Source organism: Pteronotus mesoamericanus, unplaced genomic scaffold (assembly GCF_021234165.1).
Source record: "Pteronotus mesoamericanus isolate MK-2021 breed Mesoamerican mustached bat unplaced genomic scaffold, CSHL_Meso_final scaffold_167, whole genome shotgun sequence".
Lineage (NCBI taxonomy): Eukaryota > Metazoa > Chordata > Mammalia > Chiroptera > Mormoopidae > Pteronotus > Pteronotus mesoamericanus.
Genome location: NW_026555308.1, coordinates 20415756 through 20439747, shown reverse-complemented (window position 1 = coordinate 20439747; position 23992 = coordinate 20415756). Strand labels below are relative to the sequence as shown.

General features: G+C 53.7%; 1 protein-coding gene across 2 annotated transcripts in view; it reads left to right on the top strand.

Annotated features, from left to right (window-relative positions):
- Positions 1–23992, top strand: part of GTF2IRD1 (GTF2I repeat domain containing 1) — a 106804-nt gene that overhangs the window by 58034 nt on the left and 24778 nt on the right. The window contains exons 15-22 of one of the 2 annotated variants that reach the window (XM_054589711.1): positions 1130–1177; positions 2093–2158; positions 3221–3404; positions 8673–8722; positions 8924–8980; positions 10378–10461; positions 14515–14698; positions 15233–15261. In XM_054589711.1, the coding sequence (XP_054445686.1) occupies positions 1130–1177; positions 2093–2158; positions 3221–3404; positions 8673–8722; positions 8924–8980; positions 10378–10461; positions 14515–14698; positions 15233–15261 (702 nt within the window). The remainder of the gene's footprint in view (positions 1–1129; positions 1178–2092; positions 2159–3220; positions 3405–8672; positions 8723–8923; positions 8981–10377; positions 10462–14514; positions 14699–15232; positions 15262–23992) is intronic. The other variant, XM_054589712.1, reaches the window with a different exon arrangement.

Here is a 23992-nt window from a genome sequence, read left to right as displayed (position 1 = left end):
GTGATCTGTCAAATTGCCGCCCATTATTGTCTGAGAGCTCTTTCCAGGACATCAGCCACACACTCACAGGTAGCCGGTTCTCCAGGTAGTCAGGTGGGCCGGCAGGTACTGCCCACAGTGTGTCCATTTCCCTGAGGAAAGTTTAGGCCTAACCCTCAGGGCCAGCCTTCCACCTTTTCCAGTTGGCAACTGAGCAGAGATGAAATCTTCCAGAACCTTCCAAGCTGAACCCCAAGGCTCAAGCCTGTCTGGTGATCCCCGGTGTGCTGGTTCACCCTGTGACAGCTCCCATCTAGCTGCCACAGAGGTCAAAAGGTTGCAAGGGTTGAAAACCCCTCAGTGCCTCCTGAGCCCTGATGATAAAGGCTGCTGCCTGGGCCTGTCCCCGTCACCCCGCTCCCACTGTCCACACCTGCCTGTCATCCTCCAGCCCAAACACATCACCTGAGTTTGCCCCGCTCCCCATGCTGTTCCTCCCTCCCTGCCTGGGTCCCTCCCATCCCACTGCTTTTCCCAGATACTGGGGTCCGGCCCAGGTGCTCCCCTCCTGCAGGAAGCCTCCCCTGTGCGCTGTCCTGCATCCTTGCCACCTGTGGACAAGCATCCAGAAACAAGGTTGGATCCACTGCTGCCAGCCTGGATGCTACCTCATCAGCCCAACCCACCAGCCACCTCACCTGACCCAGGATGGCTCTGTGCCCCACACCTGCCCCTCCCTCTGTCCCCTTATGAGAATCTGTTTCTCTTAATGGCATCATCACCATGTGGCATTGTGTGTTGTGTCTGAATCACATCAGGAGGGCAGGGCTTTGTCTTGTTCCTGAGCATCCTTAGTGCCTGGAACAGAACACAGCACATTGCAGGAGGGACTGGCAGGCGCCGGGCTGGCCACCAGGGGTTGCTTACCAAATGGGATGGGATGCCTGGTCTCTGAACCCGCCTTCCCCGCATGGAGGCAAGGGTGGGGTGCCTGTACTAAATTGAGATCCCTGATCCCTGCTAGGGGTCACGGTGCTGTGCCCCAGTGTCAGAGCCCACCAGCCTGCCATTCCCCACCTGTCTGCCTGACTTTGGCAACAAGGCGCAAGGATATGAGCGTGGCTTCCCAGCATCCTCTGTTCTCTTTCAGACAAAGGCCCCAGCGAGGACCTGCGGCCCGAGGAGAGGCCCGTGGAGGGTGAGGCGAGGACCATCTCCCACATTTCACCCACCACCCCATCTCTGCTGTCCTCCCCTGCCCCTCATCTCCCCTTTGTCTTTCTCAACACCCCATTGGGGGGTGGGAGTCCTGTGAGCTGCCTGAGGTGGGAGGTTTGCAGACCTGTTTTCTAGAACCAGGAGGTACCTGGCCAGAGGTACAGCATCTCTTTCTGGTAAGGGAAATTGCAAGACTTTCTTTTTTTGTTTTTATACACATCATGCTTCTTTCCACAATCTTATGGGTGAGGTCTGAGCCAAGTCTTCTTGAGCAAATAGAAATTAGGCTTGGAAGCACAAAATTGGCTTTGTGTCGATCAGACATGCTCATTCTCAGGAATACAGCTCCTTCCCTTCCCGCTGAGAGTTGAGAGTAGGCCAGGATTGGAGATCCAGGTGAGGATGGGCCTGTTTCATCTCAGGAGTCTCTGTCCCTGAAGTGGAATGAGTGGATGTCAGAGAAGCGTCACTTCCAAACCCAGCCGCACAGGGGAACCATGAAGTGTTAACAGTCTACTGCCACCTGGTGGCGGCATGCTCAATTTGCAGGCTTAGTGTTTCCTCACCAGTTAAGTAACTTCCTGAGCTGGCCTGGAGTGACACTTACCTAGAAAGGCCCATCCATGATCATTCTTAGGCCACAAAACCTTTCAGGTCTCCACTCAGGCCTGGTGATGCCCTAGATTGGATTTCACAAGCAGATATTTGAGCCCAGGAATTGCAGGCCTGTCTGGGGGTGCCATTTCTGAGGGAAGAGGTTACCTGCCGTTGCCACCCCACCTTCCCCATTCCAAGGTCCCTCCACAGGGTCACGCTTGGTGTCAGCAGAGCTGGGCCATGCACTGAGGTGCTGCCGCCGCCAGGGAGGCTCAGCAGGCTGCTTTTTGCCTTTCAGACAGTCACGGCGATGTGATCCGGCCCCTGCGGAAGCAGGTGGAGCTGCTCTTCAACACGAGATACGGTGAGCAAGGGGCCGGACAGGGTTGGGGGTATCCCAGTCCACCCTTCAGCTGTCCTGTGTTCACAGGGACTTTGGGCCCAGCCCCCCCATCCCAGCAGCGCCCCCGGCAGGAACAAGGTTGGGGAGGGGAAGGAGGGCCTGAGACCCATTGAGAAAGGGATGTGGGCCCCCAGGGAGAAGGAAGCACTGCCAGAAAACCCCACCCTCTGCAATGCTATGCCTTGTCCTTCTTGGTCAGCGCGCTCACACTCACACACACCCCTCTGCCTCGGGTTGGAGAGGTCGTTCACTCCCCTGCCCGAACTGCCCCTGTGCTCAGGGGCAGCCCGTTCAGGGTCCTCAGGAGGACTCATGCACAGCAAGAGCTTGCCTACTGGAGGGACCAGGAAAGAGGGTGGGTGGGGAAGCAGGGTAAAAGCTGTTCTTTTTTAAGCATCTATGTTTTGCCAGGCACTGGCTCAGTGCCTCACACAGGTTCCCTCATCCCACCTCACAGAATCCCTGTGTCCTAATACCCATTTTACACGGAGGGAAGTGAGGCCTGGGGAAGTGACGTGGCATCTCTGAGGCCCCACAGCTAACGAGTGGCAGTGCCTAGCCTGGACCTCAGATCTGTCCTCCTCCCAAAGTGTGATGTTGGGCCACACAGAGTTTCGGGGTTCTTTATGGTGGCGGGGAACCTCTAGAGGGGACACAGGGACAGACACCTGGTCTTGGGTGGAGCCGACGCCAGGCCTTACCAGCCGTGAGTGGTTTCTCCTGCACTGCCTGGCTGTGAGGGCATGGAATGAGCAGGAGTTTGGGATTCACACACCTCAGTTCTGGGGCTCTGGGACCTGAAATGAGCCACATCCCATCTGAGCTCTAGATCTCTTACCTGAGACAAGGTAACAGGACTCATGTCTCAGGAAAGTTGGGAAGGTTCCACTAAAAGTGCAGACTCTAAAAGGGCTCCGGCACCTGTGGCTGCCCCAACCCCGCCCCCCTGCAGATGTGGGAGGTGGGAGTTGAGACTGGTGGCCCTACAGCTCTGGGTGGCCTATAGCAGCTGTGTCTCCACAGCCAAGGCCATTGGCATCTCGGAGCCCGTCAAGGTGCCCTACTCCAAGTTCCTGATGTACCCAGAGGAGCTGTTTGTGGTGGGGCTGCCTGAAGGCATCTCCCTCCGCAGGCCCAACTGCTTCGGGATTGCCAAGCTCCGGAAGATCCTGGAGGCCAGCAACAGCATCCAGTTTGTCATTAAGAGGTAAGGCCAGGAGCAGCACCAAAATGCTGTCTTCCTCTTCAGGTCAAGGCAGGATTTTCCTTGTTTTGTTTCTGAAGAGTGCCGTGTGAACCAGGGTTTGGGCACAGCTGAGCAGGCAAAAGGTTACCCAGGCCCAGCCCAGGTCTGCCAAACCCAGAGCAACCAGACTGATGTCCTTTTAGGCTCCAGTTTGCCAACACGTGGAATGGGAACGTGTCTGCTGGCTTGCTCTCCTGGGCCGTTCTGAGTACCCTCTGGGCAACTGGGTGGGTGTCCTGGACCAGAGGGCACGAGGACGCTGCCAAGGGCAGCGCCAATTATCCCAGGATTGGAAAAGATGGCTGGGGCATTTCCAGGTCCTTTTTGTTTCCTCAGGCATCTCAGTTTTGTCAGCGAGGGCCCAGTAGAGCCATGTGCCCAGCTCAAATATAAATTCGCTCTGGAGGAGGTGGGGACGGCTATTAATTTTTCAAAGAAGGGGGAGGACTTGGGGCGACCAGTTTTGTGTTTCCTGCTTCTGTGTGTTACTATCATGTCTTGTAACTTTAATTTTGGTTTGGTTGAAAGTGGCAAGAAAGAGGAGACTCTTAAGGGTGTGATCCCCTTAGAGGAGTAGATGGTCCCCAAGTTGGGAGAGCCATGGTATTCTTCACGTCTAGAGTGGCAGGCTGGCGATGGAGCTTGGGGCAGGGAGGTCTCCCATGGAACCTGGGTGGTATCGGAAGTAGGGAAAGTGGTGCTTCAGGAGATGAAAATAGTGGACCCCTGGTTCCTTCCTTCAACGAATGCACCTTGAGTGCCAACCATATGCCAGGCTGTGATACAACAGCAAATGCCATCAAGTCCTGCCCTTGAGTTGGCCAATCTCACTGAATAAAATGACAATATAACATCAAGTAGAGATAAATGTTGTAATGCAGGGTAAGGGGACGGGGGTGGGTAAGAAGGAACGAAGCGAGTCATGTCAGTATGGGGTGGAAGAGTGTTCAGGCAGTGGGAACAGCAGGTGCAAAGGCCCTGAGGCAGAGACATGCTTGCATGTTTGGAGACTAGCAAGGCATCGGGTGGCTGGTGCAAAGTGAGCAAGGGAAGCATGGTGAGTGGTGAGGCCCAGCAGAGAGCAGGGACCAGGTTGCAGAGAGTCTTCGGCTGGTTTAAAGAGTTTGGGTTTTATTTCAAACTTAACAAGAACTCACTGGAAGGTTTCTAGGAGAGTAACATGATCTGGTCTATTTTCTGTTTATAATTTTCCAGCTGTGAGACAGAGGGGACTTGGGGGGGTGTGGGCAAGGGATGATGCAGAGTCCAGCAAGGAGGCTTTAATCTGGCCCCCGGGGGACAGGGTACCAGCTTGAACTGGGTAAAGGTAGGGTGGGAATATGGAAAGTTGTCAGATTCAGGAAAGATTTGAAGAGTTTGCTGATATATTAGATGCGAGACCTGAGAGGCTTAGAGGCCTGAGTGACTCCCAAGGTTGCAGGCTACGCACCCAGGCTGGCGGGGTTGCCATTTTCTGAGAGGAGACAGTGGGGGTGGAGGCCGCAGCCAAGAGTCGGGTCTGACGTGTGTTAGGTTTGAGATGCGTCAGGCCTTCCAGGGAGGGACAGCAGTTGGATAGCGGGAGTCACAGTCCCAATGCTCAGTGGAAAGGTCAGGGTGGGGACAGGATGTTGGGAGCTGTCGGCACTCAGGAAAGATGTAGCCCATGGAGACAGCTTGACACACGTATCCCTCAGACCCAGAACCAAAGCACTTGGGCAGCTCGAAGCAACAGCAAGTCCCCGTGAGCTGATCTTCCTCTCCTGTGCCCCCTCTGTTGGCAGCCCTCGCCCCTGGCAGCGCTGATCCCTGTGCCATTATCATCTTGCCTCTTCTACAACGTCATGTAAATGGAGGGACACCGGCTACAGCCTTTGGCGTCTGCCTTCTTTCACTTAGCTTTGGAGATTCAGCCATGTGGTTGCCTGTATGAGGAGTTCATTTCTTTAAAAATATAGTCATTTTAAAAAGTGAATTTAACGGATTCCAGTTTCCTGAAAGCCAAGTGAAGAGAAGTGATTCAAGTAGGAGAGTGATTAACCTTGTCGAGTGCAATGGGCGGGGTGATTTTAAGAGAGGGTGGGAGGGGAGAGATTGAACATCTGAATAGCTTTATTTTGTTATTCCTCATTTTTTTAATTAGCAAAAATACCATTGGGACTATTAAGTGAAAAATAGCTACTTCTCATTAATCTTACTTTTGAAAAGGATACATTTTGGAGTTGATGTGAATGTTTTAGAATTAGGTAGAAGTGCGGCTACATAAATAACTCTGTGAATATACTAAAAACCACTGATCGGCATACTTTAAAAGTGACTTTTATGGTTATGTGAAATACCTCTTGTGTATGTATATGTGTGTACGTAAACATTAGTCTGCTGGGGCTGCCATAACAAAGTACTCCAGGCTACATTGCTTAAATAGCAACTTTCTTGCTCTCAATTCTGGAGGCTAGAAGTTCAAGATCCGAGTATTGGCAGGTTTAGTGTCTCCTGAGGCTTCTCCCCTTGGTTCACAATGGCCGCCTCCTTGCTGTGTCTTCGGATGGTCTTCTCTCTGCGAGGCACCCCTGGTGTCTCTCTCAGCATGACCTAATCTCCTCTTATAAGGACACCAGTCAGATGGATTAGGGCCCATCCCAATGTCCTCATTTAAATGTAACCAACTCTTTAAAGGCCCTATTTTCCAATATAGTCAAATTCTGAAATACTGGGGGTTAGGGCTTCAACATACGAAATTTGGGGGAACACAATTCAGCCCATAAAAATATATGTTGATATAAATGAGAAATTATCACCTGCAGGAGATATCACTAACTGATTAACACTCTTTCTGCCTGAACCTGACCTCCATATCCTCCTAAACAATACTCCAGACAACCAGTACCTGTTAATTAGAGTTGGCACAAAATCAAATTGAACTTTCTAAACCTTTGGTCAAAAAAACATTAACCCAGATTCTTCAAGTTGTATGCAAAATTTTTGTATTCCTTTGTGCATTTTTCTGGAGACAGAGTTCCTTGCTTTCATCAGATTCTCCAAAGTTAAAGAACCCTTGGGAAATTTAAAACCACAGGTGGACACCTCTCATGGGTGGACACCTCTCACGGGTGGGGGACTGATGTCCAGGGAAGTAGTTGCGGAAGGTTCTCTCTGCATGAAGTGCTGCAGTACAGTCCCGGCATTGACCACCCGGAGTGAGCAGATCCCACAGGCTCAGGGCACAGACCCCAGCAGGAACGCCCCCACCTCAGACACCAGCCACAAGTACAAGGGCCCTGGGCCACTTACACTTCTGAGCAACTGGCTTCCCATGACTCCCACAGGTTCAACAATTAGAACAATTCACAGAACTGATGACAGGCTGTATTAGGATTACAGCTTTATAGAAAGGATACAAATCAGGACCAGCCAATTGAAGAGACAGGAAGGCTGAGATCTGGGACGGCACTGGACACAGAGCTTCCACACCCTCCCCCTTGAAATCAGGGCACAATGTCACCCTCCCAGCACATTGATTTGTTCTTCGAACAGGCAGCTCCACTGAGCTTCAGTGTCCAGAGATTTTATTGGGATGCATTACGTAGGCTTGGTTGGGCTATTGGACACGTGATTGAATTCATTCTCCAGCTTCTCCCCTCCTTAGAAGCCAGGAGGTTGAGCTAATGTCATGTGGCTCCAAGCCCCAGCCCTCCAATCACATGATTGCTCTTCCTGAATCCTGAATCAGCTCAGTACAAATGTAGATGTGATCCTAGAGGCTTACCATGAATAACGAAGACACTCCAGTCATTCGAGAAATTTTAAAGATCAAGAGGTTCTCTCCCCCAGGAACCCGGGACAAAGGCCAGACAAGCCCTTGCACAGCACTGACTCTGCTCTATTTTCAGTGCAACCTTGTTCAGCTAGTGCAGGGCTGTCTGGGCGGTGGGGGCCTGGGGTCTGTGGCAGCCTGAGGGCACTGGGGGGAGGGCCGGCCAGAGGAGGCCGCGGTGGAGTGGGACAGCTAACAGAACCACTCCTTCACGTCTCCTGAAGGGAAGGGATGCTAGACCAGGTCTAGTGTGAGGATGTGTTTGTGCTCAGGCTGCCCACAAAGGCGATGAGCTCTCCACCACAGACGTGGCCAAGCGGCAACACGGGGACCCTGCCTGGGAGGGAGGCCAAAGGCCAGGCTCTCAGGGCATTCTGTCCCCCGGTCAGGCAGCCAGTGGATGGGGATTGGATGCCTGTCCTGGCAGCAGGCACCTAGGCAGAAGCTCGTTGCCTGGCACAGAGCTGGGCTCCCAGGGCCAGAGAGGGAGGAGGCACAGCCATGCCTTGGCCCATAGCCTCGGGAGCTGGAAAAGGCCTCAGACTTTGCCTCTCCATCACCACTCCTCTCCCCCTTCTCCTTCTGGGGGAACTGAGGCTCAGAAAGTGGAATGATGTCCCCTCAGGACTCCCTGCTCCCAGGCCAAAGCACCCTCCATAGCCTGGCGTCATCTCCTCACACTTGGATTTGAAGGCCTGCTCCCCTCTCTTTGAGCCAGGAACCTGGCTTTGAAAACGGGTCCAGTTGGGGAGAGGATGTCCCTCAGCTGGAGAGGCTGTGGGCGTGGAGGAGAGGGGAGTCTAATTTGAACTCTGTCCCTTGAGCTGTGAGGCCCTGGGCATGATCCCCACCTTCCTGATGCCACAGTCTCCTCATCCTGAGAAGGGGATGATGGAAATAGTACCTACCTCCAGGACGCTGGCAGGTTACCTCACGTCTGGGAAAGGCTTTGTGGAGTCTGTATAGATACAGACATTAGGGGAAAGCTGGGCCTGGTGCCCGAGGCCCCCAACTCCAAAGTGAAATGGCAGCTCTTAGGTGTCAGCCTGAAACCTCGGGCCTTCTTTATGCCTCCGAGACTATGGTGCCGCATAGTCATCCCCGACGGCTTCTGCACTTAAAGCCAGCTCTATGGGGAACCCCTCAGACCATGGGCTCTGATGCTGGACATGGCAGTGATACAACATCCTGGAACCGAGAGTAGGGTGTCAGCCCCACCGGGCCAGGACCAGGCTGGTCTCACTCCCAGCCGAATCTTGAGAGTCCAGCGCAGCACCTGCTCCCCTAGACCTGAACTGTCCAGAGGCAGAAGGGCCCATTGCACAGATGCGTAGACTGAGGCCCAGGGAGAAGGGCTGTGCAGTACAAAGGCAGTTTGGAGAGACTTTGACAATAGCCTCACTTGTATTTTCCAGGCCTGAGCTGCTCACCGAAGGAGTCAAAGAGCCCATCACGGACAGCCAAGGTACCCTGCACTGGGCCATGGGCTAAGGTGCGGGCTGGGTGTGGGAGGGGTCCCAGGCCTCTGCCACCACCCCTCCTTCTGCTTTCTCGGTCCTCCCTGGCACTCCCCCACTGCCCCCCGCATCGGGTTTGCCCCCGCCTTTGTCCCTGAGTATTAGGAGCTAGCTGCCTGCTCACCCTGGCTTCTCTCCCCCGCCCCCAGAGAGGGATTCCGGGGACCCTTTTGTGGACGAGAGCCTGAAGAGACAGGGCTTTCAAGGTAAGGTTGCAGCTCAGGATGGGGTCGACAGTCCCAGCACCACAACCTTGACCTGGCTTGAGTTTGGAGGGCCAGGCTGGGGGTGGGGCTGGCCACAACCTAGGGCCCTGGGGGCTGGATGAGGTGGGTCGGCAGTGGGGGCAGGGCTGTAGCCTGCCATCTCTGAATAAGAGGCTCCCCAGGGGCTTTGAGGGGGGTTTCCACAGAGTGCAGGAGCCACCCGCTGTCCATGTGGGGAGTCAGCTGACCTTCCTGCACGCGGCATGTTAGGCAGTCAGCCTTGCTCTTACTGCTCTGAAAACAGGTGCTGGACGTCTCCCAGAGCAAGGAGGGCTCTCTAGAGGAGGGGAACTGCAGCTGGGCCGAGAAGGGGAAGGAGGAAGTGAGGGTGCAGGGAGAAAAGGGAAAGCTTGAGCAGAGGCGTGGAGTGTGCACCGCAGCTGAGAAACAGAAGCAGGACAGGGCCAGCTCTGAGGGGGCGGCTCTGCCCCTCCCATCTGTGGGGGTGCAATATCACCTCTCAGCTTTTTGGTTGGGATCAAGCGTAGCATCAGTGAAGGGTGGAGGACAACCATCCGAGGGCCTGTAGGGCAGCCCTGGGTGTGGCTATGAAGGAGTGGGCATTTCCTAGGTGGGCCCTGGGTGGTCACTGTGGCTCTGAGGAGAAAATGGGTCAGCGAGACCAATGGCAGGAAGAGGGTGGGGGAGCCCTGAGAGACAGGACCCAGATCCCAGAGCGGTGGCTGCTTGCTGTCAAGTCTCTCACTCCTTCCCTGGCAGCTGGAACTTCTCTGACGAGGGGAGTTGAGTCTCTCACCGCACCCCAAGGCTCTTCATATCCACTCCTTTTATATGACTGGGCTCCTCACTGCCCCACCTCTCTTCCCACAAGGCAGTGCCAGGCTGTAACCTCCCCAAGGGCAGGGGCCCATCTGGGGTCCCCCTGGCATGTGCCGGCATATGGGCTCTTTAACAAACACCCGCCAGGTGAGTGAGTGACCACCGGCAGCTGCTAGGCTGGCTCCCTGCCTCTCTGGGGGCTGCCCAGTCACCTGAGCTCTTACCTCCCCTGCTCCAAGCCCCCCACGGCGCAGGAACCGATCCTCTTCCTGGTGTCTGTCACCTCCAGGGCTTATTGATCGCTGTGGTGGTGGTTTTCAAATGTCAACAATTAACTTAATTTCCAACTCATTGCTGTTGTCACAACAGCGTGCGTCCTTCCGGAAAAACACATCCCTGTCAAGATATTAGCTCTGAAGGACCGGAGGGGCCCACTCCAAGGGTCTGATAATTACCAGAGAAGGAGGTCCCTATAATTAGAAAATCATATTCCTTAAAATTCACTAAGTGCCTTTTAATTTAACAGCCCAAATCCATAATTGTTTTTCACTTTGCAGAAAATTATGACACCAGACTCTCCCGGATCGACATTGCCAACACGCTGAGGGAGCAAGTCCAAGATCTGTTCAATAAGAAATACGGTGAGCCCCGGGTGCCTGGGCAGAGGGGAGCTGGCAGGGTAGGGAGCGAGGCAGGAGCTTCCCATGTCCGTCGTGGTCACCCCTGGGAAAACCTTTCCCCCACTGACAAATATTTCTGGAGCACTTACTACGTGCCAGGCACTGGAGATACAGCAGTAAAGAAAACACATGGCCCCTGCCCTCATGGGCCCCAAAGATCAGTGAGGAGAGAGGCTTTCAACAACTACCCACAGAATCTCATAACAATGAGGAATTGTTCCACGATCATGCAGGAAAAGAGCAGGCTACTCAAGAAAGAATAACTTGGTACTTACCTCAGATTGGAGCCCAGGGAAGGCCTTTTAAGGAAAGAGCTGAAGGATAGTTAAGGACTTAATTGAGCGGAGTGTGAAGGAAGGACATTTCAGCAGAGGTAATGGGCATGTGCAAAGGCCCTGAGGCTTGTCCTGATACAGGGGGAAAGCTGAATCGTGGAGGTGGAGGTGGAGGTGGAAAGATGGGCCATGAAGGAGCTGGCCAGGAAACAAAGCAGATCATCCATGGTATAAGCTTCATATTTTGTTAGGAAGAGTGAAATGTTTGGTACCACTTTGTACTCTTGAAGTATCTTCCTGGATGGGACTTTGGCTGGTGTGGCTCAGTGGATTGAGCATCAGCCTAAAACTGAAAAGTCACCAGTTCAATTCCCAGTCAGGGCACATGCCTGGGTTGCAGGCTGGGTCCCCAGTTGGGGGTATGTGAGAGCCAACCAGCTGATGTTTCTCTCGCATGTTGCTGTTTCTCTCCCTCTCTTTCTCCTTCCCTCCCCTCTCTATAAAAGTAAATAAGTAAAATCTTTTATTAAAAATGCAGGAAAGTAAATGGGTGCAAGAGGATGAGGATGGATGGTGGGAGACCAGCTCAGAGGTTAGAGCAGTAGTTAGACCAGAGTGTGCTCTTGGGCGGGGCTCTGGCCTCAGTCCTGGAAGAAAGTGGGTGGAGTCGCAATGTGCTCAGAGAGAATCACTGGTGCTGAGTTGTCAGGGACAGGGAAGGAGAACAGGCCTCCAGCTGAGTTCTGGCTGGAGGAAAACAAGCTAGACTCAGTTCAGATGCTTTTTGGCCTCAAGTAACTAAAACTGGCTTGAACGTTAAAGGGGGCTAATTGGCTTATGATTCAGTTACTATGACTACAGAACAGCTCCCCCCAAAACGTGGTGACCTAAATAACAATGATCATTTATTATCTCTCCTGGTGTCAGTGAGCCACCTTGCTCAGGGTGTCTCCGAGGGTGCCATCAGAAGGTGGCTGAGGCCAGGGTCACTTGGGCAGCTTCCTGACTCACATGTCTGATCCCTGGGTTTGGGCTGAGGAGACTGCTGGAACAGCGGGGCCCCTCAGGCATCTCTCTCAGTGTCTCTGAAATCCTCCACTTGGGCTTTCCAGCACAGCAGCTCCAGGATTGCTGGATCCCTACTTGTCAGTCAGGGCTCCTGAGGCCCGTGTCCTAAGAGACAGAGCCGGATGAGAGTTGTTTGCCTTTCACAGCCCAGCCCCAAAGGCCAGGCCGTGTCCTCTCTGTTGTACTATATAGGTCAAGGCAGTTATAAAGTCCCTCCCCCGTTCTCTGGAGGGGGAGTGTAGATGTTACACTGTAAGAGTATGTGGGATGGGAAGAAAATTAGTGCAGCTATCTTTGGACATTATAATCAGCCAAAACTCATAGCATGGGAGGTCCAGCCATAGGATGGCCTTCAGGGTCAGCTGGATCCAGCAGCCCAGGAATGTCCTTGGTGTCTTTCCACAGTGTCAGCATCCTCTCAAGCTGGCTTCCTGCTTGTTGGCAGAATGGCTGCAGCAGGTCCAGATGTCCCATCTACACACTATGGAAGGAGGGACAGGGCTGGCTCTTCCACAGGCTTTCTCAAGAGAGCCAGGTTATTTCTTTCGCAGAAGTTTCTGAGCTCTCCCCTTGTTTCTCATTGGTACCTGTTGAGTCATATGTCTGTTCCTCACCCAATCCCTGTGGCAGGGAAATGGCCACGTGCTCACTGGGGTACCTGGACCTGTCACCATGATGGGGGAAGGGGGTAAAGCACATGGCACACCAGGGACAGGTGGGCACCCAGACTGTCAGCCAGGAAGAAGGGGCAGCACCGTCACGGAAGCGGGTAGTTAGAGGGGAGAGGTAATGGGTTCCATCTGTGACGGCTTGAGTTAGAGGAGTGAGTGGAGACGAAGTCTGCTCTTCAGAAAGGTGTCTGGATTGGAACCAAAACTTAGGTCATGGGAATAGAGGAGACACCACGGGGGATGCAGAGTGGACAAAAGAGGACCCAGACTGAAGGCCAAGAAGGCTGTGTTTAGAGGTCAGGTCCAGGAGGAGAAGGAGTGGCTGGAATGAAGGGAAACCAGGAAATGCAGGGTAGTGGACACCAAGGAGAAGGCTTCAAGGAGGAGAGAGGGGTCACGTGTGTTGGATTTTTGCCAAAAGAGTGCAAGTGTCTACAGGGCTTGTAACGTGGAGGCCACCGGTCATTGTGGCCAGAGCCGTTTTGGAGACGAGAGGAGAAGTGGGAACGGCAGTGATCTCCTTCACGGATTATGGGTATAAATTTCCCTTTCTGTCTGATTTTTTTTTTTGTTTCAAAAAGGTTGTCATGGCAATAATAGCGTATAAACCAGTGTGCAACAAAATCAAGATAAAGAATTAAAAACAGACTGAAATCTGTAGAGACAGAAAGTAGATAGTGGCTACCAGGGCATGGGGAGAGGGGCGGGGCGAGTATCCGCTCATGGGCGCAGGATTTCTTTTTGCAGTGATGACAATCTTCTGGGATTATTGTAGAGATAATTTCACAACCTCATGAATATATTAAAAAACCACTGGACTGTACACTTCAAAATGATAAATTTTATGGTAAGTGAATTACATCTCAATTGAGTAAAACCAGACAGGCTGAAGCAATGGCACGCATCCAGGGGTGACATGAAGTCTCAGAAATCCTGTACTTGCTAGAGGCAGGGCACACCTCAGGTTCTGAGTTTCCTAGGAGTCAGAGCAAAAAGGGGAAGGAGGCAAATTTTACCATTCTGTGTCCATGAGGTAAACATTAGTTTAGTGCATGAAAGAGCTCAGCTGTTTCTTATAGGGCAAGACATGCAGAGATTTCTGCAGCATTTCTTCATAAAGGGGCACCCTGTGGCACCGAGGATGATGCTGCCAACCAGCCCGTCAGCGGGTCACAGCGAGCTCTGCCCTGTCTCCGGGTGGGTCCCCAGTGGAGGGCCCCATCTAAGTCTAGGAGAACTACGAACATTCAAGTCAGCCTCACACCACCCAGGGCTGTGCACCCGGTCCTTGGTGCTGTGGGCAGGAACCATGGGAGGGCCAGCTGGGCAGCGCCTCTGGGATGGCCCCTGGCGGCGGGGAGGCCTCATCTGGGAGTGGGGCAGCAGTGCCCCGCCCCCCGGCCTGCCGCGGGGCCAGCTGTGAGATGTGAGTGCTGTCACTGGGATGGGCAAGCCGCAGCCCTGCACTGAGGTTTGGTGACAGGAATGAGACCAACACCCATATATGGAAAGAGGGCCCTGGGGTGTGAGTTGCGCTGTGGCTGGGCTCAAGCTGCCTTCCTTGCTCCCAAATGCAGTCTGTCCTCTCAGGCCAGGCCGGTCGTGAACCAGGGTGAGGCAGAGCCCTGGGGCTGATGGAGGATCGGGCATTGTGGGAAGGGCCAGCTGTGCCCATAAGGCACTATCCTTAAGGTGTGCTTTCAGATTCTCAGGCTAGGATGCTAAGAAACATTAGCCACTGCCCTCTCCCCAGCAGCTATAGCTACACGCCCCCCACCCACTCCTCAGCCCAGCCCAGCAGACTCTCATCCAATCCCCTAGGGCCCCTGCACAACACACCCCCTAACTCCCAGCCCCCCACCGATTATGCCTTTCCTTGGTACTTGCATGACAGATGTCCTCTTTCACACTTGTGCATGGAGCACCCCGCACACGTCCATGTCCACGCACCAGCACTCTCTCTGGCTCCTAATGACAATTCCTCTGTCCATCACCCACAGGGGAAGCCTTGGGCATCAAGTACCCAGTCCAGGTCCCCTACAAGCGCATCAAGAGTAACCCAGGCTCAGTGATCATCGAGGGGCTTCCCCCAGGTATCCCATTCCGAAAGCCCTGCACCTTTGGCTCCCAAAACCTGGAGAGGATCCTTGCAGTGGCTGACAAGATCAAGTTCACAGTCACCAGGTACGTGGGGGAAGAAGAAGGGTGAGGAGGCAAGACTAGCGCGGGTGGCGGCTTGCACCAAGGGACCCTTGGCCTTTCTTTCAGTCGGTCCTGCCCTCCCTCAGGACAGTGAGGCTGTCCCAGTGCCATCCTGGGTCCTGGGGGTTGGAGGGAGGACTGCAGGCCAGTCAGGGTGCAGGGGGCCCCACAGAGGTGAGACCAGCCACCGCACCACAACCACGATAGCAGGGGTGGCCTTCATGAGCACCTTCTACCTGCCCACTGCACTCCCAGCACCCTGGGAAAGGCGTTAGGCCCACATCAGAGGGGAGGAAATGAAGACTCGTTATTTGCCCGAGGTCACAGAGCCAGCCAGGGCAGAACCGGCAGGAGACTCTGGTCACCCTCCTCCTGCACAATGTCCCGTGCACACAAGTCACCACCACCTTGTTGCAATGGCAGATTCTGATGCAGCAGGTCTTAGATGTACCCCAAACATTTCTGATGAGCTCCCAGGCCCTCTCCCTGACAATCCCGTCTCTATTTCTCTTCCAGGCCTTTCCAAGGACTCATCCCAAAGCCTGGTAAGAGGCATCAGCTGAGGGGTGGAGGGTGCTGCTTGGCATGGGGGGCCGGCTGTGGTGCTGGGGGCCAGAGACTGGAGCCACGCTTACAGTGGGACACAGGCCGTGGGTCTCTGAAGCAGGAGCCAGGCCATGGCCCTTCTATTCTCCCCCCCTCACCGGGCACCACCCCCAGGAGGCAGGAGGAATGCCAGGCTGGAACCTGGGCCAGAGAAGGGGGGCACGGCACCAGCGGCTGTTAAGCTTCACCAGCCAGAGCTCCAGGGGAAGGGGCTGGGTCTCTGCCTCCTGAAAAAGGGATCCGGTTGCCTTTGGTGAGCAGATGAGGTGGTTGGTGGGTTGGTTTCCAACCTCAGAGGGAGGTCTGCTTAGGGACCTGAGAGCATGGTCGTAAGGGGTGCCCACCCATCTTAGATGGTCTGTTGACTCCCCTAACCCCCTTTCAAGGCATCCGCCCCCTTCCATCGCCGCCATGGCCTGTGTCCTGTTCTTCCCACGGCATGAGTGCGGTGACATAGCCGAGGGAGCCTGCAGTACGGGGATCTGACTTCACAGTCCCGGAGACATTGCGTGTCTCCCGCCCTGACCCCTGCCACCTGGAGCTGTTCACTCCCTATGCCCAAGCCTGGCTTGCTGGGCTTCTGGGGAAAGGTCAAGAGACCATCAAACTGGAGGGGGCAAGGCTCCCTGAGGGGCATGGTGATGCAGCAGCTGCTGTTGGGCTGCAGGTACCGGCAAGGAAGGGAAGCAAGAGTGGCTGGGGAAGATTTCCTGGAGAGGAAGTCTCCAGGTGGGCGTCCAGGGAAGGCAGGACTTGGAGAGGAGAGGAGAGGAGGGTGTGTGGTGGTAAGCAGCAGGGATCCAAGGCCCACCTCAGTGGTGTTTTCCCAGAGCTCTCAGAGGTGTGAAAACAACGGCATGGAGATGCAAGGTGGAGATGGTAGAAGTAGCGACAAAATGCATCTGGGGTAGCCCTTACCAAAAGATTATTGGGTGTCAGACCTGCTTCATGCGACGTCACTTTACAGTTATTTCCGAGGCCCTCCTAGGGCCAGCAGTGCTCAAGACACTAGGGTTATAGCAGCGAATGCAGAGGAGGCATCGCATTCACTCCTCGGACCTGTGAGGCAGGCACAAGAGCCCGACTCACTGAGGGAAACAGAGGTTCAGGGTCTCAGCAATGTGCGGTGTGCCCATGTCACACAACAAGCAGGTGGCCTTAAGGTGGGACGAGGATGCCCCCTGATTCAGACAACCACGGTGCACGCGAGTGCTTCCCCAAGAAGCAGGCTGGGGACAGCAGGGGCAGGGCAGGGACATGAATGCCCAAATGCTCCTGAGACCCTCACAGGCCTGTGGACTTGCACAGCTCCCTTCTCGTTGGCCCTGGGAACCAGAACACACCGTCCCGGGGACCAGCAGCCCATCCCCCGGGCTGCCCAGCCCTCTGTAGGCCTGTCTTGCTCCAGGACCAGGTTGGCAGCCTGTGGTTCACTCGCCTGGCTCCAGGGCTGATAGACATCAGTGCTGGTGCCACTGAGTCAGCTTCCTGCCGCTGCCAGTGCCGACTTGGGTTTCATCCTAAGTTGGTGTCAGTGCTGGGCCTGATCCCATGAGCAGCAGCGGGAAGCGTGCCCAGGCCTCTCTCTGCTGATGACGAATAGAAATGCAGTGAGGCAGTCCCTTTGCCTCCCCTCTGCTCCCCCTGTGCTCCCCAGCCCCTTCTCCCTGGACGGAGGGGCCCCCTTGCAAGACTGAAAAGGGGCCTGGGCATTTTTAATGAGCATGGAAAGCAGCAAAGTGAAAGTCGTGTATGACACCTGATGTGCACTGGGCTGTAAGTTCAGCACGTTGCACTGTCACCTCTTTCTGTCCCATTTTTATGAATGTCAGGAACTTCAGTGACTTGCCTGGGATGCCCCACCTGTAGTGAGGAACTGTTGGCTCCAAAGCCTGGCTCCCCACATTCTGTCAGGGAGGCCCGGGATTAGGGGCAGGTGGCATGGAGTGTCAGCCTTTAGAGAGAAACACTTGGGCCCTGGCTGGTGTGGTTCAGTGAATTGAGCTCCAGCCTGTGAACCAAAAGTGTCGTCAGTTCAATTCCCCAGTCAGGGCACATGCCTGGGTTGCAGGCCAGCTCCTCAGTAGGGGGCAGTCAAGAGGCAAGCACACATTGATGTTTCTCTCCTCCTTTCTCCCTCCCTTCCCCTCTCTCTAAAAGTAAATAAAAAATCTCTTAGAAAGGGAGAAACATTTGGGGCAGAGGGTTAGCCAGCAGCCTTCACACAGACCGTAGAGTTCCTGGGTCCTTCTGGGGGTGACCTCTTTCACTGGCCGGGCCTTAATCTACAGCTAAGAAAACTCAGCAGCTCATCTTGCCGTTTAAACAGTTTCTGGAATCTCAGCCATCACCCTGCAGTCTGTATGCCAGTCTGCCTGCCCACCCACCCATTGGCTTTCCCTTTACTCCTCTGTGTACAGACAGGCCTTGGAAATGCTTTCTCTTCCCACATGGTGTGGGAGAGGATGGCAGGCTGCCTGGAAGAGGAGGTGGGAAAGTGGCCTTGGCCCCAGCCCTCAGGGAGGGAACTGCCAGCACCTTTCCAGGCATTGGCACCCATACTGGGTGGCAGCCTGGAAGGGCCAAGCAGACTGGCTTGCGGGCCAGCTCCAAGCCTACTCATGCTACTTGTCATGCTGTGCTGGGAAGGTGCCCAGGCTCCTAGGAGCCTCTGAGGGTTCACTAGAGGTCATTGAGTGCTGTTTCTGCCCCAGGAAGGGCTGTTCCAAACCTTCCATGAGAAAATCCTTGAAGCCTGATACGGGCCAGCATCTGGGGGTAATGTTGGAAGAGGAGCTCAGGTCTCTGGGGTAGGTGGAATGTTAGCTGGTGCCCTGGCCACGTGGAGGGGTAGCCGAGGATCTCTGGGCAGCATATGGGCTGTGGGAAAGCACAGGCTGGTGCCAGAGAGATGCAGTTCAAATCCCTGCACCCCTTTTACTAGTCATGTGACTAGGCTCATTGCACATCCTTGAGCCTACACTTCCTCATCTGTAAGATGCAGCGAGCCATACCTGTTTCCCCAGGTGACCGGAACTGGACAAATGGTGGGCAGTGGTGGGTAAGCTCCAGAGGACAGTTTCACCCTGCTGCCCTGTGGGGCCTTGTCCTCACACTCGAGTGAGATGTTTTAAGGCCTTCAGCCCTGGACAATCTGTGGGAAGTGCTCAGCCCATGGGGGTGGTGGTGGTTATTATTCCTGGGGCTCTGAAAGACTTCCTGGAGGAGGTGACATCGAACTGGGCCTTGGAGGTGCAGAACAGAGTGTGGGGCTGGCAGAGGGTACAGAGGTGTTTGGGGGACCTGGCCAGGGCATCAGTAAGGGATGGAGCCTCTGTGGCCAGGAGGGCATGGTCTGTCATGACAAAGAGGCGGTCCTTTTCCCGGCACAGTGGAAACTTGGAGCCTTTTTCCTTTCTCCTTCCCTCTCTTCTAAAAACAGGGAGTGGGCTTTAGTTTGCTACCTCAGGAGTGTAAGACATGAACTTTGTTTTTAGTCTTCTAAAATGGAGTAGATTTCTACCAAAAACCTCCAAAAACAATCTTATAGTGGCAGAAACTCTTATCTGAGTCCCTTTAGGATCCCCTTTTCCCTGGACTTGTGTCCAAGTCCCAGAGGGTCTTGCAGTGCCGAGAAGTTGGGGGCGGGGTCCCATCGAGTCTTAAATGTCCTGTGTCCACATTGGTACCAGAAGACATCCATGGACAACTGTCCACTCAGGTGATCAGAGAGATGCTCCTTGTTCCTACCTATTGAGGCCCCTCCCCCAGGGCCCAAAACCTTCCATGGAGCCCACCTTTGCAGCTACTACCACGCTGCAGAGTGTCGAAGGCGAGCTGGCCCGCGCCTGGGGAAGCCAGGTCAGTGGGAGTGCGGAAACAAGGTGCTCGGGGGGTGAGGCTTAGAAAGGAGGGGGACTTCCCTAGGTAGGGGAGGGATCCTTTTAAGGATGGCTCTCAGATTTTCTACATCATTTATTGAAGGCTCCCATAGAAACCTTCCCTAACAGATCTACCCTGAGAAGGTGAATCATAGTGAAGGAAACTATGCTTTAAAGATAATGTAGTCTTTAAATCTGGGGCTTTCACAGTGCAGCCTGGAAGGGTGGGCTGGCCCAGACTGGGGCGAGGGCTTAGCCATTCCTGGGCCAGCTTTGTTCTGAGTCCAAAGAGGTGACTCTAAAAGGCCTTTCATGTTGTCCCATCTGGGTATATATCTGCCGTCAGGGCCTCAGTTTCCCCACTGGTGTCTGGTTGCCTTTCTAGCTCATGCTGAGTGGTGGCAGGCACCTGCCTAGAAAGGAAGAGCGGCTTGAATTAAGCCTCGGAGGACAGTGGGAGGGATATCAGGGCTCTGGTCAAGGGAACTGTGGGCCAGGGGCATCACAGGATCGGGGCGGGGGGCGGGGAGGGGCGGTGCTCAGGCGAGAGGAACCTGGGACTGCAGAGGATGATAGGGCCGGGCCCCCCACTGTACTAGAGTGAGCTCCAGCCCTAACTTCAAGGGGCCGAGGTAACCCAGGCCTGACCCCAGGGCCCCGAGCCGTTGAGGCCTGCAGAGGTGCATACCACTGGCAGCTCCTGCTCCCCGCCGCACCCACCTGCCTGCCTGCAGTAGCACTGGGCCAGGGGCCAGACGAGTGGGTAGCTGGGGACAGCAATGGGCGTCTCTGCCCTTCAAGTCCCAGGGGCCACAGGTCACTGAGCCCCCGACAGGCACGTGCACAGAGCACGGCTGTGGAAGGGGCTCCAGGTCAGCATGGCATCACCCTCTGTGCTCGTCAAGGTGACCTCTAAAACCCGGAACAGCAAAGGAAGCTGTTCAGGATATGTTGGGAAGCAGCAGTAGTGAGAAGGGGCAGGCCTCTGCCCAGATAGCGGGTGTAGTAATAACCACGGAACATTCTAGTAGGTCATAAAAACCTAAGAGGAATCACAAATACATGCCCATGGTAAAAATTTTGAAAAAAAAACCCCAGAAATTTGACTGCCCAGATAGCTGTGCATTTTTATGGCGATACATTTCTATCAGATTTTTCCACGGGCTTATTAATTTTACATTTCATTGTTCTTTCTATAAAATTTACATACACACAACCTTAAAACGCAAGCATTTGCCCCTGTCTTTGAAATGCTTTATAATATTCCCTCACGAGACTGCGTCATAGTTGTAAAACTACCCTGTCCCTTAACTGTGGACGTTGGGGCAGTTCCTCACACTGTGCATTCCATCCACCTCCACACTGTGAGGTGGATATTAGGTAATATTGCCTACAGTTTGCCAATTACAGAGACTTCCCATACCAGCACATGTGACCTCCCCCAGTAACCTTTCTTACAGGAAGAAACAAGACTCTGAGATGTTAAGGGATTCGTTAAAGTCACTCAGCCGTGCACATGCTCCCCGCCCATCCCCTCCATCCCCGTTCCCCCGCCGCCCCCCCCCCCACTTTCATCCACACTGGGTAGCTCTTTGCTGCCCCCTTCTGGCTGCCAGCGGCTATAACATCGATCCTACCTATCTAACCCTTTAGGCACACAATCCTTTGGGTTCATTTATTTGTACGACAAAAAATGTACTGAGTCCCTGCTCTGTGTCAAACAAGATACAGGAAAACAGAAATCACTCGCCTTGTGGTGCTTATATTCTGGTGGGGGAGGCAGGTAAATAAGAAGAAACAGTACATTCAAAAGTGACTAGTACCATGCAGACAAATATTGATACAGCAGAGACAGGACTATCATTTGAGAGGACAACATACAGAGTTAAGGCCTAAAAGAAGTGAGGGTAGAAGCCAAGTAGAAATCCAGGTCAAAACATGGGGAGGGGGACACCAGTCAGTACAAAGGCCCAGGGGCACTGGACATATTTTGAAAGTAGAGTCAACAAGATTGCTGATACAATGGATGTGGGGAGGAGAAAAAGGGAGAAGACAAAGATGACGTTGTGCGGGACGAACAACCTTTCCTCTACCCTCAAGGTTCTTCTGGCTGTTTTATAATTAAATAGACGTGAGACATATTAGCAAGAGAATAAAACCAAATTTAATACATACATATGTACGGGAACCCTGCATACATGAAAGAGTCTGAGGCCCTGCATACAGGAAAGGGTCAGAGATAGGAAAGGGGATTGAAGTACCATATTTTGCTGTGTATAATGCACATATTTGGCCCAAATTTTTGAAGGAAAAATAAGGATGCGCATTACACATGGGTAGTACTAATTCCGTATCTATATAAATGTTTTTAATTATTCTGTTTATGCTCATGCATTAAAAGTGTAACTCTAGAGAGCAATAACGATATCCATATGCAAAATAACACCCTGGAATACGGTAATAGGTTTTGTTTCTAAATATAAATAAACATTTGAATTAAAAAATTAAAACGAAAGATCTTTTTCCTGAAGATCTGGGCCAAAAACGTGGGTGTGCATTGTACATGGCAAAAAAATGAGACATTCGGAGCTAATGAGGTAAAGTGCCTTGGGGGCTTAAAAGAGACATTGTAGGGGGATAAGGGCAGACAGTTAGTAAATACGCATTTGCCTTGCCCTATCGATAGGTCAAAAGGAAATGTGGTAGTTGCCTTTAGCTCAAAACAATCTGCATACCACAGAGGCACATCTAGGGGTGACTCATTTTGAACCTCCACAACATCAGGATTTAGTCCTGAGCAGCAGGAGAGAGAGAGGGCAGAATCTGAGTGCTGAGCAAGTGTGACCCCCAAGTAGGCAGGCAGCTCAGGCAGTTGGATCCACACATCAGGGAGGGTCCTCCTAGACACATGCAGCCGGGTACCACTGTGTATTTGTTATGAAACTAGATCACAGTGAGGATGAGGACAGTCTGATGTGAACAGGGTCCAAGGATGAGCCTTGGGGCCCTCTGGCATTTAGGTGCTGGAAAGATGAGAAGGAGAAGCAGGTGGGTCACCTGGAGGGTGTGGTGTTCTGGAAGTCTAGTGAAAACCTGTTGAAGGAGGGGGATCACCTGGGCCAAGTGCCACGAGAGGTTAAATACAGGTGACCTGAAACAGACTGGGATGGAGCAGCCCAGAGGTCCCAGGAGGCCTGGTTAAGAGCAGGTTCAGGCCGGGTGGGAACGTTTGGGGTGGTGGGCTCAGGAAGGAAGAGCAATGGGACTCACCAGGGACAGATGACCTTTTAGGGTCAGGAAGGACAGGGAGAGGATTTTAGAGGTGGGAATAGCAACAGCATAATAGAGAAATGAATGATTAGCAGAGAGGGTGTGAAAAATGGCAAGAGGCGGAATATCCCCCCAAGAACCAGAACAGAGAGAAGGAGAGCTGAGAGCTGGTGCAAGAGCCCCTCTGCTGACGCCTTAGATGGGGACGGGAAGGGTGACCGGAGCAGGCGACTGTAGGTCCCAATGTGGGTAAAAGACTAGAAGTGGTGGCTAGAAACATGGGAAGGGACTGAGAAGGAAGCATGATGTGGACACCAAGGAAGGGCCATTGTTACTGATGACCAAAAGGTTAGCTGTGGCAGGAGGGAGGAGAGGAGGCGGAGACAAGAGCGCCAGGGGCGTGCAAGGCTTGTCTGCATGCAGGTCAGTTCCCAAGAAACATGAGGGGAACAGTGTTGGTTTCCTGAGCTGCAGCTGCTGCTGTGTGAATTCGCTGCCACCTGCAGGCAAAGACCACACTTCTCCTCCCCTGGGGGAACCAGCTGCACCTGGGGGTCAGGGCAAGCTTCCCAGAAGGCTGGGGAATCCCAGACTGAGAGCAGCACCACAAAGGTAGGGAGCCACGAAATGACCACAGTCAGCCTTTGCTGAGCGCAAGGCGTGCCAGGCCCTGTGCCTCTCACACAAGCCTGTGAGGTCAGTGCTATCATCACTCCCATTTTGCAGCTGAACACACTGAGGCTGAAAAAGGGAAAGTCACATAGTTAGCACGGGGTCAAAGGCATACCCAGGTCTGTGCTGTTCTGGAGCCCGAGCAGGGGTGGGCAGGGGATGATGAGCAGTAGAGGAGGAGGGTAGCAAAAGAATGAGGCCAGAATCATTAAAGGCCTTGACCCAAAGCCTGGAGACTCATGAGTTTGGTCGTGTCCCCTCCCCGCCCCCCCCCCCCCCCGCCGCCCCCGGTCTGGCCTGATGGGATCCAATGTGCATGATCTTATGGTTACCACGGTAACCACATTTACACCCACCTTGGGTGGATTGTGGAAGGCAAACTCATGCAATGAAGCCAGGCAGTGGGCTTCAGGACCCAGCGGTGGGTGGAGTTAGGATCTAGAGGTAGGATCTGGAAGGGTGATTGCAGTACCTATGCCCTAGGCTTGATCCGAAGGCCTGTGAGACAACCAGCAGCAAATTGAAGTTCGCAGGTCTTGACTGGTATTTAGAGCTCGCAGCTAGCAGCATGGTGATGGGGCTGGGCACAGTCGGTATGAAGGTGGCAGATGAGGGCCCAGGGTGGAGCCCAGAGTACAGTGACCTCTAAAGGACCTTGAAGGAAAAGAGCCTGTGAAGGAACAGAGGAAGGTGGAGCCCAAGGAAAGGAGGTGAAATAATTTGTGAGTAAAATAAGTGAGTCTGGCATGTCAGGCTGCTGTTTGCAAATCCTGGGAGAGCTGAGTCCTGGGCAACACCAGAGGGATCAAAGAAATAAAGAACATTCTAGTACTATGTTCAAATAGTG